Source organism: Heloderma suspectum, chromosome 1 (genome assembly GCF_057233095.1).
Source record: "Heloderma suspectum isolate Gila_16-S chromosome 1, 16-S_ref, whole genome shotgun sequence".
NCBI lineage: Eukaryota > Metazoa > Chordata > Lepidosauria > Squamata > Helodermatidae > Heloderma > Heloderma suspectum.
In genome coordinates this window covers 295,586,594-295,599,431 of record NC_139458.1, presented here as the reverse complement: position 1 = coordinate 295,599,431, position 12,838 = coordinate 295,586,594, and the positions used below count along the sequence as shown (strand labels likewise).

Below are 12,838 nucleotides of genomic sequence, written 5' to 3'. Positions count from 1 at the left end.
CAAGCAAGTGCTGGTGTAAGACGGACAAGGTGAAATCCCTCTATTCAGACCATTTAGAAGGCGAATATGCCTATGTCGCTCAGGGTAGGAGAAGAACAAGAAAAATCAGCAGGGCAGGACACACACCTTTAATTCAATAACAACTGAAGTTGGAAAATACCCACAAATCAAGATGGTTCCATCATTGGGGCAATGATATTATGGGAGTGATTACTGGAGCAACAATATTGGATGCGCCCCTTTCTAGTTTACCCTCAGTTTATGATGGATGCTGGTCTGCATACAGAGTTCGAAATGTATGGAATTTAATGAAAATATTAATTCAGGCTATTAAAATAACAGTCTTATTTCTCTTTAATAAAACACAGTACACAAGCATTAAGGAATACATACATACGCACACACACACACACATATATATATACATACATATACATATATTAGTACAGAACACTATATCACAACACCCAGCAACCAGTTCCATCTTCGTCCCCTATATACTATAACAAATGTATTGCCTGAATATTTCTGATCTTCCATTCAACCTAACAATGTCAGTGTTGTCTAAATATATAGTGGAAGGATTTTGACCAACTGGTAACAGTAACTGTACTTTTCATAATAAAGGGGAAAATAGTATTTAAGAAAAACACTGTGGTTGTTTTTTCTCAATCATCCCATGAAACCTTACACTTTCCAAACCACCCATCCTATAAAATAGTCTTTACTTTTAAAGTTTACTATTAAAGATAGTCTTAGCATAGGGTGAAACCATAAGATCAAAAATTCAGAATCAAAAGCATGGTGTGATGGTCCAGCTATTTCTAGAGCTATGATGACCAACTTGCCTGAGGGACAGTTATTTTCCCCCAAACAATTTTGTTCATCCCTCTTGAGATTTGCTGACTAACATAGCAAGGAAGATTTCACAGGAATAATTTTACTCCACTTTTTAAAGTTAATTCTTGAATTAAATATATATATATAAATAACCAGAGCTCACAGAAAGAACAACATCAATGTAATATAATAATATTCAATGTTTCATTTTATTTCACAAACACACAGAGAATAGGTTGTTGGAAATGAGAATGATACATTATATTAATCATGTTCATACCACTTTTTGGAAAAAGGCCCACAAAGAAGCATACAATAAAATTCAAATACAGGTTTTTGTTTTGTTTTTTTAAATGCAATATGTGCACAGCCCCTGAGAATATAGGTTAGCTATCCCTGGCCTGTGAGAAGTTCAAGGTCATGATATATTGGGGAGGTCGAAACTATGCCCAACTTTTTATCTTCTCTGGCTGCAATCCTATACACACTTACCTTGGAGTGAGTCTGTGTTCAAATCTATCACAACTGAGAACAACCCAGCGAGGACAAGAGAGCAATCCATTCCTTTTAATAGAAAACTGAGGCTGCAACCCTTTACCCAGTTACTTGGGAGTAAGCCCCATTCAACTCAATGGGATTTACTTTTGAATAGACATGTATAGGATTGCACTGTAAGTGGCAACCTACTTCTTTGTAACATTAGGAAAACAGAATTGATATATTAACAAAATCATCTTGAGTTCCATGCATGCCAAGACTTCCTGAGTTAGATCCAGAGAACCTGTGGATGGAATTGTGTTTATGGAATGCTCCCATAAACAGAAGGAGGGGAAGGGATTTTTGCCTTTGCCAACTCCTTGTTCTCTCTGCAGCCCCTTCTGTCCACCCAATCTGCTCTGGAACAGCGTGGGTGGTGGTGCAGGAATGGGTAAAACCTGCCTCCCCTTCCCTTTCTGTGAATGGTAGCCTCCACTGGATCCAGGTCTAGCCTTGTATTTAAGCACTAGCCTGGTAGCCATAGGAAGCTATGAATGTCATGCAGGCAAATGAGTGGCTTGTGGAGGAGGGATGGAAGCCTCCTCCTCTGTTCCCAGCATAGAAATATAGCTGTCCCTTACACAAATAGAAGGAACCCTTCCATTCACAGATCCTTCCAATCTAGTTCCAGGCCCCCAAATGAAGGGAAATGCTTATTTGTGAAAGGGCATCTCCCACTGAATGTGACAGACAGACAAGAATGGGGAACTCCTGCATGCATTGGGATCACACTCCATGACTACAGAAAGAAATAATCATTAATACAGTAATTTCACTCTTGTCCAAATAGGTTGCTTGCTTAGTGTTATATTCTGATATTTTATATTGCATACACCAGGGGTGGGCAACTTGGACTCCAGATGTTTTGGCCTAAAACTCCCATCAGCCCTAGACAACATAGCCAATGGTGAGATATGATGGGAGTTGTAGGCCAAAAAATCTGGAGGACCACAAGTTGCCCATCCCTGGCCTATACAATTAAACAAAAGTTTCAAATAACATCCATTTTATATTTTGTGGGCTTTTGGCAATTCTAAAAGAGGAATATCTTAATTTATCAAAGTTACATAAGTCTAAATGTCAATTCTGTACAAAGCTAATCTTGCCTTCTATACAAAGCCAATCAAAGTGTTAAATCATTATTCAGGCTTCTGAGTGACTTAATACTACTGTACTTGACTTAATACCACTGTACTTGTGTTTTATTATTTTACTATTGCTCAGTCACATTTCATCAGGATAATGTGACTGCAGTTGTGGTGATGAATAAGATCAGTTAGACAGATTGTTTAATTAAGGAAAAAGGTTCAAAGTGCAATCAAATAAATATACGTTGGGTGAATATAACTATAACACACACACACATATATATAGGGGGGAGGGGGGGAGAGAGAGAGAGAGAGAGATAATTGAAAGAAAGTCACAGTTTTTCAGTAGGCCTGGGAAAAAATCCCAACTTCTGCTTACCCCGCTCTGTGTTTGAGTTTTTTATCTAGGATTCCATCTCTAGAAACAAGTTTATTAAACACCAGAATGCCAATCACCATGTTGACCTGTTGAATGTAAAATAAACAGACAAAAAACAAAACAGTTGCCCTTTTAGTGACACTGAATGAAAGCTATGAATCCCAGCATCCTGGGTATAGAATTAACCCCCCCCCCACCCAGCAACATCAGGTTGTGTACCTTGACTCAGTCATTGGTTGGCCTCTGCAAAAAGGATAGATGCAAGGATCCACCTTCTGAGTGTAAATATTTATACAGGATGGTACTGTGCAGGAGTAAGCTAAAAAATCTGAATGCAAGTGTGGATCCACAAGACCCATGTGCATAGGATACTGGTTTTCAGGCATATCTTACACGTTCAATATGATCCTTGGCAATTTTTCACATGGTAGATGTGGTCCCTCACTCTATCTGGCTTTTGATGGAGATGCACATCTATCCATGGATACAGGTGTCACTGCTAGATGTTTGCCTACATGTGGTACTATTTATGCACAGTACCTTGCTGTACAATACCATACTGCTGTACAATACCAGGGCTCAGTCCTGGGCCCAGTGCTCTTCAACATTTTTATTAATGACTTGGAGGAGGAGGTGCAGGGAATGCTGATCAAATTTGCAGATGACACAAAATTGGGAGGGATAGCTAATACTTTGGAAGACAAACAAAATTCAAAGTGATCTTGATAGACTGGAGCGCTGGGCAGAAAACAGAATGACATTTAATAGGGATAAATGCCAAGTTCTGCACTGAGGAAAAAGAAACCAAATGCACAGTTACAAGATGGGGGATACGTGGCTCAACAACACTACAAGTGAGAAGGATCTTGGAATTGTTGTCGATCACAAGCTGAATATGAGCCAACAATGTGATGTGGCTGCAAAAAAGGCCAATGCTCTTTGGGGCTGCATTAATAGAAGCAATAGCTTCCAAATCCCAGGAAGTACTAGTTCCCCTCTACTCAGCACTGGTTAGGCCTCATCTGGACTACTGTGTCCAGTTCTGGGCACCACACTTTAAGAAGGATGCAGACAAACTGGAGAGGGTTCAGAGGAGGGCAACAAAGATGATCAGGGGACTGGAAACAAAGCCCTATGAAGAGAGACTGAAAGAACTGGGCATGTTTAGCCTTGAGAAGAGAAGACTGAGGGGAGATATGATAGCGCTCTTCAAGTACTTGAAAGGTTGTCACAGAGAGGAAGGCCAGGACTTCTTCTCGATCATCCCAGAGTGCAGGTCATAGAATAATGGTCTCAAGTGACAGGAAGCCAGATTCCGGCTGAACATCAGGAAAAACTTCCTGACTGTTACGACAATGGAACCAATTACCTAGGGAGGTGGTGGGCTCTCCCACACTGGAGGTGTTCAAGATGAGGCCGGACAGCCATCTGTCAGGGATGCTTTGATTTGGATTCCTGCATTGTGCAGGGGGTTGGACACGATGGCCTTGTAGGCACCTTCCAACCCTACTATTCTATGATTCTATGATCTCTGGATTGGGGCAGTGAATGATTTTAACCTTTGATTAAGGGCCATAGCTCAATGGTAGACTAAATGCACTCCAAGCAAAAGGTCCCAGGTTCAATCCTTGGTGTCTCCAGTTAAAAGGATCAGGTAGCAAGTAGCTGGAAAACCTCTTTGCCTGAGACCCTGAAGAGCTGCTGCCAGTTAGAACAGGATGGACCAATGGCTGGACTCAGTGTAAGCTATGTCAGTTTATGACATCTGATATACTTACTTAAGAATAACACTAGAACTGTATTGGCACAAGAGGCTTTTCATAAGGTTAAATGTATTCAATATCCTACCTACTCAGGACGCTCTAGTCAGATTTCAAAGGTAACAATAAAGCCAAAATAGAAATACAACACTTAATCAGTACAAGACAAAGCAGAGATTAAAATAAAGTCCTATCCAATCCATTTTAGAGCTGATTCTTATTTTTTAAAAGGTCTTTCATGAAATGCTACTAATGAGACCTAATATATTTATGACTACAGGGTTTGGGGTTTTGAAACCAACTTATCTTACTGAGGTGTTGTGTTTTTGTTTTTAATGTTCAGCACTGATCAATAATTATCATGAATCCCCTTTTGAGTTGATCTAAATATCTGATCATTTTTTCAAAGATGCTTAACGAAATGCTTCAAACAGATAAGAATGTAAGATGAGCCATATTGAATCAAACTGAAGGCCTCTTTAGTCCAGCATGCTGTTCACACAGTGGCCAACAAGCTACCCCTGGAGAGCCCATAAGGATATTTTCTAGCCCACTTAAAAAACACAAAGTTTTACTTGCCACAAAAAGGTTCATCTCCAGCAGATGCTTCCTTGATTGGTATTTAAACTTAATAAATTGTACTTAGGTCCCAAATGGGTATCAATCATAATTTATTCTTTATACCATTGGTCTCAACTGGGGTATGTGTTTGCCACAGACAGGACTCCCAACACCAGCTCAGAAACCTGAACTCCCCTGAAAAGCCAATGTATGGTGATTTTGCCATGTTACTCCTACTTTCAACAGTTGTGTGAATCAGCCTCATGTTTTGCATTCCCGCACTTCAAGCTTCTTCACCATTTTACACCCTCATGTGAAGAAGGCTGTCTCTGTAACTACAGGGACACCTTTTGAAGGCTACACAATTCTACCTGGGCATACAGTCTAATGCTTTTTCTAGAATTTTCTCTGCCCCTGGGTGGGCTGGAAAATGAGTGTTAAAATACCAGCTTTCATTAAAATAACTTGACTGCCGTAATAAACATGTAGTGGTTGAGGGTTCTGGTGACCGTGTGTTATATTTAATTAATTAACAGTTCAATCCTATAAATGTCTACTCAGAAGTTAGGCCCATTGCATTCAATGGGACTTACTCCCAGGAGAGTGTGAATAGGATTGCAGCCTAATAAAATGCATAAATAGTGTGATGGAAATGCAGTTATAAAGCAACAACTACAACAAAAGATTGTCCCCTTACCATATCACCTGAACTTGATCCAGCCCCTGTCGCATGATAATCCGTTTGTCATGTAATTAATGGGGTGGCCAGCTTTGGTGTGGGGGTTAGCTGAACTTGAGTTTGCAGGTTTGTAGGAATAAGCAGTGGTGTACACTGCAACACAGGAGAGGAAAGTAGAGGTAGGCAACTTGTGCCCCTCCAGATGCTCTGGCCTACCACTCCCATCAGCCCCACAATAAAAGTATTAATTAAAAAAGACAACTCCCATCAACCCTATCCATCATAGCCAGTGGTGATGAATTATGGGAGTTGTAGGCCAAAACATCTGGAGGGCCATGAGTTGGCCAACTCTGGTGTACAGCATTCAAAGAATTAAATAAAAGGAGTGGGAGGGGGAATATAAATTAAAAATTATCAGGACATTTCTGCAGGAAGGGAATAGTCCTGTTGGTATTTGATATAGATATATATGGTCTACATGAGCACTTCCACACAAGTGGTACAGAAGCAGCAACAATGCAATCATTACACTTACACACACACACACACACACACACACACACACACACTTGTCTGGAGAGGTTCTAAGGCTTTTGTCCAGGATTAAGTGTCAGTCTTGATATTAATTCAGGCAAATAGCTTGGGCTTTCTTCACACTGAGCTTTTATCCTGCCATTGAGATGGCTCCCTCATGGAAGTTTGTGGGCTCGTTACAAGACCCTGCTGTGACTCTCCAGGGCATCTCCTGCACTAAATGCCCTTTGTTCCGTTTTTAAATAGATCCGAGATAATGAGCTATCAAATTACCATGTTGTGTTCCGCTTCAGTTTCCTCTGTGAAAAGAGTTAAAGTGGCAAGATGAGGAGCGAGATCAATGAAAGAGAATGGAAAACTCAGACACAGGGAGAAGGAGGGGGAAGTGGGTGGGGGAAAGGAAGCTCATGAAAAAGGGAATCCTTGTGATCCTGCATTTAAAATGGAGGAAGAAAGCCCCATTTTAAATGCAGGATTTTAGGCTGCTGTAGAGATGCCCTTGATCAAGAAAGTTGATGCTGATGACATCCAAATGACCTAGAATAACTTTCCTCATCTATTTGAAAGTAGAGGTGTATCGGTTCTCAGCCAGAATGTCATCTTTTAAAGCCAAAGATTTTATGAGGGTGGTGTGTGCGCGCACGCACAAAATTCTGTCAAGAAGACATGTACGAAAAGAGGCATTGTTCCCTTTTCTTCGGATTACTGAAGTCTTTGAGATACTAAGGATGATTCCTTCTGGAATGCGTTAGTTACAAAGCAATCAGGCAGAGATATAGATTCTTTGGAGTGCTTCAGAGCCAATAAATATATGGCAGGTTCAGCACCACGTCAATTCACTTCAAAGGATTAGCAAAACTGGGAGACAGATCTGCATTCAGTATATTCAGAGGATCAATACACATGCAGTCAGCATTTTGTGTGTGTGCGTGCAGGGGGAAGGAGTGAGTATTAAGCATGTAGGCGACTGGAAGCTTCTTAAATTAACATTTTGGTGCTTTCATAGGGCTTATCATTATGAAGGGATGAAGAAAGAGAAAATACACATGTAAATGCTGCCTTTCTTCCCTTGTTTTTCTGAACTTCACCATGGGATGATTTTCCCCCATTCACCAAACAGTGGGTTAAATCCAGTGCCATGCTTGTGGATGTCTGCAGGTGCTCTGAGACTTTCTCCCTCTCTCCTCCTCCCATTCTGCCCTCCACACTATGTGAAGTTCTGCTTCCATGGGCTTCCCAGCCCTCTGGGGCAGATTTTTAGGGCATGGTGGTGGGGGGCTGCAGTGAGGAGGGGGCACTGCCCCTTCCCAGTTCCACTGACAGAACTGCTGCCATCAGCGGAATGACACCATTGGATACAACCCAATGATTCCACGCGGAATTTGTGTTAAAGGAACTGAGCCTGTACTGGGACTACAAGTTAACATAAGTTCAATAAGGCTGCAAACTTAAATATATTTCCTAGGGAGTAAGCCCCATTGAAGACAGTGAGAATTACTTTGGATTAAACATGCATAGGATTGCACAGTAAATCTTATTTAGGGTACAATCCTCTACATGTTTAGACAGAAAAAGTCCTACAACTCCCAGCATTCCCCAGCCAGCATGGCTGGCTGGGCAATGCTGGGGGTTGTAGGGCTTTTTTCTGTCTAAACATGCAGAGGATTACACCTTTGTTTAGTCTGTGCCAAACCCATGTATGGCAGCTCAGAGGTGGCGCACGGGACAAATTTTTTTGCACCCCTTCATAAAGTGAGGCTGTGGGGAGGTGGGAGCAGAGTGTTTCACTCCCTTTCTGAATCAGGAGGAGATCATCTGCAACAGATGAGAGATGGCAAGAATTCCACACTTCTCTCTGGGGAAAGCAACATGATGACCTAAAGCTCTCCTGTTAGCTGGGTGAAAGAGAAATACCCTTTTAACAAACCCTTTAAAAGACCGTGGCGTAGGGCTGGTTCACACAAATAAGCAACAGTTATTTTCTTGCTGCAGTTGTGTGCTCCAGGACACAAAAACATAGAGAAAATCTGTAGTGTGAACTTTCTCCTTACACTGGATAGCTGTAGCCATTTCTAGGACTGCTGCTGTTCTTGTTGAAGTTGTTCTGATCTCAGAAATGGCTGAAACTGTTTATGTACTGTATATGTGGTTGTTTCATATTAAACTTCCTACACACAGTTGTGTATCCAATTACACAATGGAACAAGTTATGTTGCTTTGGGTACTGGCTCCTAGTTAATTCCAGTTTGGTCTCTTATCTTTCTTCTGGGGGTTGGGGGCAGGCAAATGTATTGGGCTGAATCTGGAGGAGAGAAATATTTTAATACTCTGACTGATTATAATGTTTAAGTCATAGAACATTGGTTATTGGGAGGGCACGTCTCCTTTAAGAGATAGGGTGGAAGGAACAATATATTAGAAGTGAAAAGGGTGAGGTCAGTTATGGGAGAGAACAAATCAGATGGTTTATTAAAAGGGGAGTGCTCTTGTAATAAAGCACAATAAAGTATTTGTTGTAAGCATAACAATAGTTTCATAATACCGTTGTCATAGTATTCTGACACAGTTTTTCACAGAATTTCTTCCTGCACAGAAATAATATTGCATAACCCCCTTGTGTAAATATAAATGCACAAATCAGACACATATTAAGAGACATAAGCTCTTTTTAAGGTTGCAGTCCTATACACCCTTACCTGGGAGTAAGTCTCAATGAACTCAATGGGACTTACTTCTGAGCAGACATGCATAGGGTTGCACCATAAACCTCTGTGTACTTGAATAGATTCAGCACCTTCATCCCATATAGTAAAAACATACACAAAAGAAATCTGTTTTCATCACTTCCAGATTACAATGAAGAACATGGATGTATTAGTCACTCACTAATTCAGGTGATATATATTGCCATGGCTACTTAAAATACGGAAGGTGATTTTAATGTTTACCAGGACAACGGCAGCTGCAGGTCCAACAAAAGCATAGAGGAGTCCTCCTTCAAGGGACAGCCAGCAACTGGAAAGAACATTAGAAAAGAACTAATACAAATTAATAAGGTGTAGCATCTGCCTGCCTGCCTGCCTGCCTGCTTGCCTGCCTGACATGAAGCTTCACTGACTCCCTTGCTGTTGCAGGTATCAAAATTTTAAGATATTTTCATAACAAATAGAAAGCTAAAATTCATAATGCATCCAGGCCAGCTCTGCACATCCTAATGGCTAGCAAAGTCTGAAACTGGGCCACACTTTACCTCTCTCCTTTGAAATGTGGGATATAAAATGGGCCCACATCACAGCACAGGGGGTGATGGAATGCTGGCTTGCAGAAGTTCTAAAACTGGACTGTGATTGGAGGGTGAAGGATGTGTAATGGCAGTCTGTGGCTGAATCTACACATAGCAGTTACACCGTTATCATACCGTTATCATAACTATTGGTGCCCATTGGTGTCATGTGTACCAATAGTTATGATAGTAATGGTACAACTGCTATGTATAGATGGAGCCTGTAATATGAGTCTGGTACCAGCCACCCATGAATGGGACTTTCCTCTTCATATGTTTTAACACTCCTAACCATGGGGGAATGGAGGTGAGCTTGCAGTCAGGAAGGTATCCAGCTTGCAGAATACAACCTGCATTTACAATTCTAGCACAGAAGCAACACATACATGGTTGCAATGTATTGTGTGTATTTCTTAAGGAATCTGGAACACTATCTCATCATTCTGTGCAGAAGAACACCATTTGTTCATTATTAATGTGTGTTTTCAGGCTCACTAAACTTTTGAAATAAGCTATCCACAACGTTTTATTTTATTTTAGGGTGCAATTCTATGCATGTTTAGACAGAAAAGTCCTACAATTCCTACCATTCCCCAGCCAGCATGGGGAATGCTGGGAGTTGTAGGACTTTTCTTTCTCTAAACATGGATAGGATTGCACCCTTGGTGTATTTTCATTCAGCAGTTCCATGTTCTCACACCATGCTGAAGAAGAAATCCCCTAACTTTTAGGATTTTTTTTTTGTGGTGGGACTTTTGAAATGGTTAAAATAGCTTATCTTTAATACTTTTCAACTTAACATTCTAATGCTAATTTTCTACATTCTGTTACATTGAACAGGATACAACAGATCTAAGGGTTGTATTCAAAGATGGCATGAGCAAAAGAGTTTGCACAACCGATCTTTCTCTTCCCCTTCTCTCCCCTGTGGCCCCCAATACTCTCCAAAAACCATCTCCAGAGGGTGGGTAGGTGGGGCCTCCTGAACTGCATGGGCTGTGTCAAACAGAACAGCAGCATGAGGGAGGAATTGCTCGAAACTGGATGGAGAGATCTTGTGCCAGTGCAGCTCCCACTGGCATAAGATTTCTCTGTCCAATTTTGGGCAATTCCCCCCTCCCACTACAGTTCTGTTTGACACAGCCCATGCAGTTCAGGAGGGCTCTCCAACTCCCTGGAGAGGTGTTTTGGGAGGACAGGGAGCTGCAGAAAGGAGGAGGGGAAATGAGAGATTGGAAGCATGAGCTGACTCCCACTTGCGCAACCACTGGATAGAACCCTAAGTATTTGTGGCAGATTAAGAGTGCCATCCTATGCATGTCTACTCAGAAGTACATCCCACTGAGTAATGGAGCTTTCTCCCAGGCAAGTGGGTATAGGACTGCAGCCTGAAAGACTAGGTATTTCCTTCTCCCTCAATGCTTCATTGATAACTCACTATTCAAAATACTTCATGAAGCAAACACCAACTCATTCAACTAAACTTGCAAATAATGGCTTTCATGGAATACATGTAGTACTTTCTAAAAGTGGAGAGCTCTTTGTCCTTCTACATTCCAAGTGCCTCTGGAGAGATATGCCCTCACCCGGCGCCAGCTTGTCTGGCTAAAAGGGCCCGCATTGCGGGCGGGTGGGGTGACATGACGCAGGGGCCTTTGATTGGTGCACCCCAGTGGCACCACCATGCAAGGAGGGGCAGGCTGAGTTGCCTTAAACTCAGCTCCCCCTCCCAATCTCAGCTGTCTGGCTCGATGCAGCTCCCTCCCACCCTCCCCTAAGCAGTGTGGGTTTATTACCGGTTGCCCTTTGGGAATCATGTAGGAATTTTTTGGCTCACAGTTCGATTGGCCTATTACTGTGTGTCTTTTTTGCCTACGTCACACTGTTTTGCGGGTCAAGTGTGTCCTGTAAGGGAATCTGGTCTTTATCATCGGTCACATTCCAGTTGGCGGCTAGGACGGGCAAAACAGGAAAGTAGGGATGGTGTGCATGCAGAGGCACCTTGTGGTGACAGGTGACGCCTGAGGGCCCCCCGAACGGGCTGTGCGGCTCGGCGGGGGGATAAGGGTTGCCTGGGAGACCAACCCTACTCACTCACCCAGGTGTTTCGCGGCACTGGGTTGGGGGTGACACCGGAAGGTCTACCTCCCCCAGAAGTGGCAGTCTGGAGGGATGGCAAGATCACCGCCACCCCTCAGGCTGGGTATGTTTTTGCCCAAGAAGTGCCAGCTAGCCGCTGACACAGTTAGATGCCCGTCCTAGTTACCCCTTTGCAGCTATTTCAATAAATGTGGCCCAATTTTCAACCCAAGCTTGTTGTCTGCGTCTTCTTTAACCCATCTCCGCTCGCAAGTTGGGTGCCCTCCATGCTCTGGGAACTTTGGTTAATCCGCTCAGCATTTGCAAAAGGAATGGCAGGATAATAACAGGCTTGAACTCATTTTTCATCTAAGAGATGGAACATTCCTGGGCTTCTGCACCTTGATCCTTCAGCTAGGGCCAGAAGATGAGATGAATATCTGGATGAGCAGCCTTTCCTCCAAAGAGCACAAAAGGGCTGCTTGTTCCTCAGTACCATGCCTCTAATGGCCTTATCTGTGTAGCCTCATCTACCTCTAAGAGGACATTGGGATGGACCTGGTTTCTATTCTTACTGCCTTGCCTTTTTTTCTTGGATCTCAATGGGTCTGCAGTGCTCCAAAGCCCCCTGCTTCCTAGCTTCTGGCATTTTTCTCCACTAAACCCCCTTTCCATCTTAAATTCTGAATAACAGCTGTTCAGGGAGAAACAAATATTCTGGTCCGAGTGCATTGGCGCTAATCATGGCTCCAGATGAGGTTTTTATTGTGCAATCATGCTGGGACAGGGGTGGGCGCATCTAGACATCATTGTCTTCAATATGTAATCCTCCCTTGTTTTCCTGCTGCTTTTCCATCTTTTTCCTTACAAGTAAAAAATCCATTAAGGAACAGCTCCACAACGCCTCTTGATGGTTAGGGAAAGGAACCCTCCATCTGGGAGCACCTGATGTCTTCTTTGCCATACTCTTAATCATAGGGAGTCCCGGGAAGGACAGGGAGTCAAACCTGGGAGGCCCTTTGTTAGAAAAAAAGGAGAGGCCAGACCACGCACACTAGGGATAGGTGTCAAACTCCAAGATCTGGTGCCTGGGTTGTG

The 12,838-nt window shown here is 42.6% G+C and overlaps 1 protein-coding gene across 2 annotated transcripts in view; it reads right to left on the bottom strand.

Annotated features, from left to right (window-relative positions):
- The window catches only part of ADGRB3 (adhesion G protein-coupled receptor B3), a 703,006-nt gene that overhangs the window by 71,492 nt on the left and 618,676 nt on the right, over nucleotides 1-12,838 (bottom strand). For both annotated transcript variants that reach the window (XM_084826875.1, XM_084826876.1), the window contains 2 exons: nucleotides 9,327-9,393; nucleotides 2,845-2,930 (listed from right to left, as the gene is read on the bottom strand). In XM_084826875.1, the coding sequence (XP_084683001.1) occupies nucleotides 2,845-2,930; nucleotides 9,327-9,393 (153 nt within the window). The remainder of the gene's footprint in view (nucleotides 1-2,844; nucleotides 2,931-9,326; nucleotides 9,394-12,838) is intronic.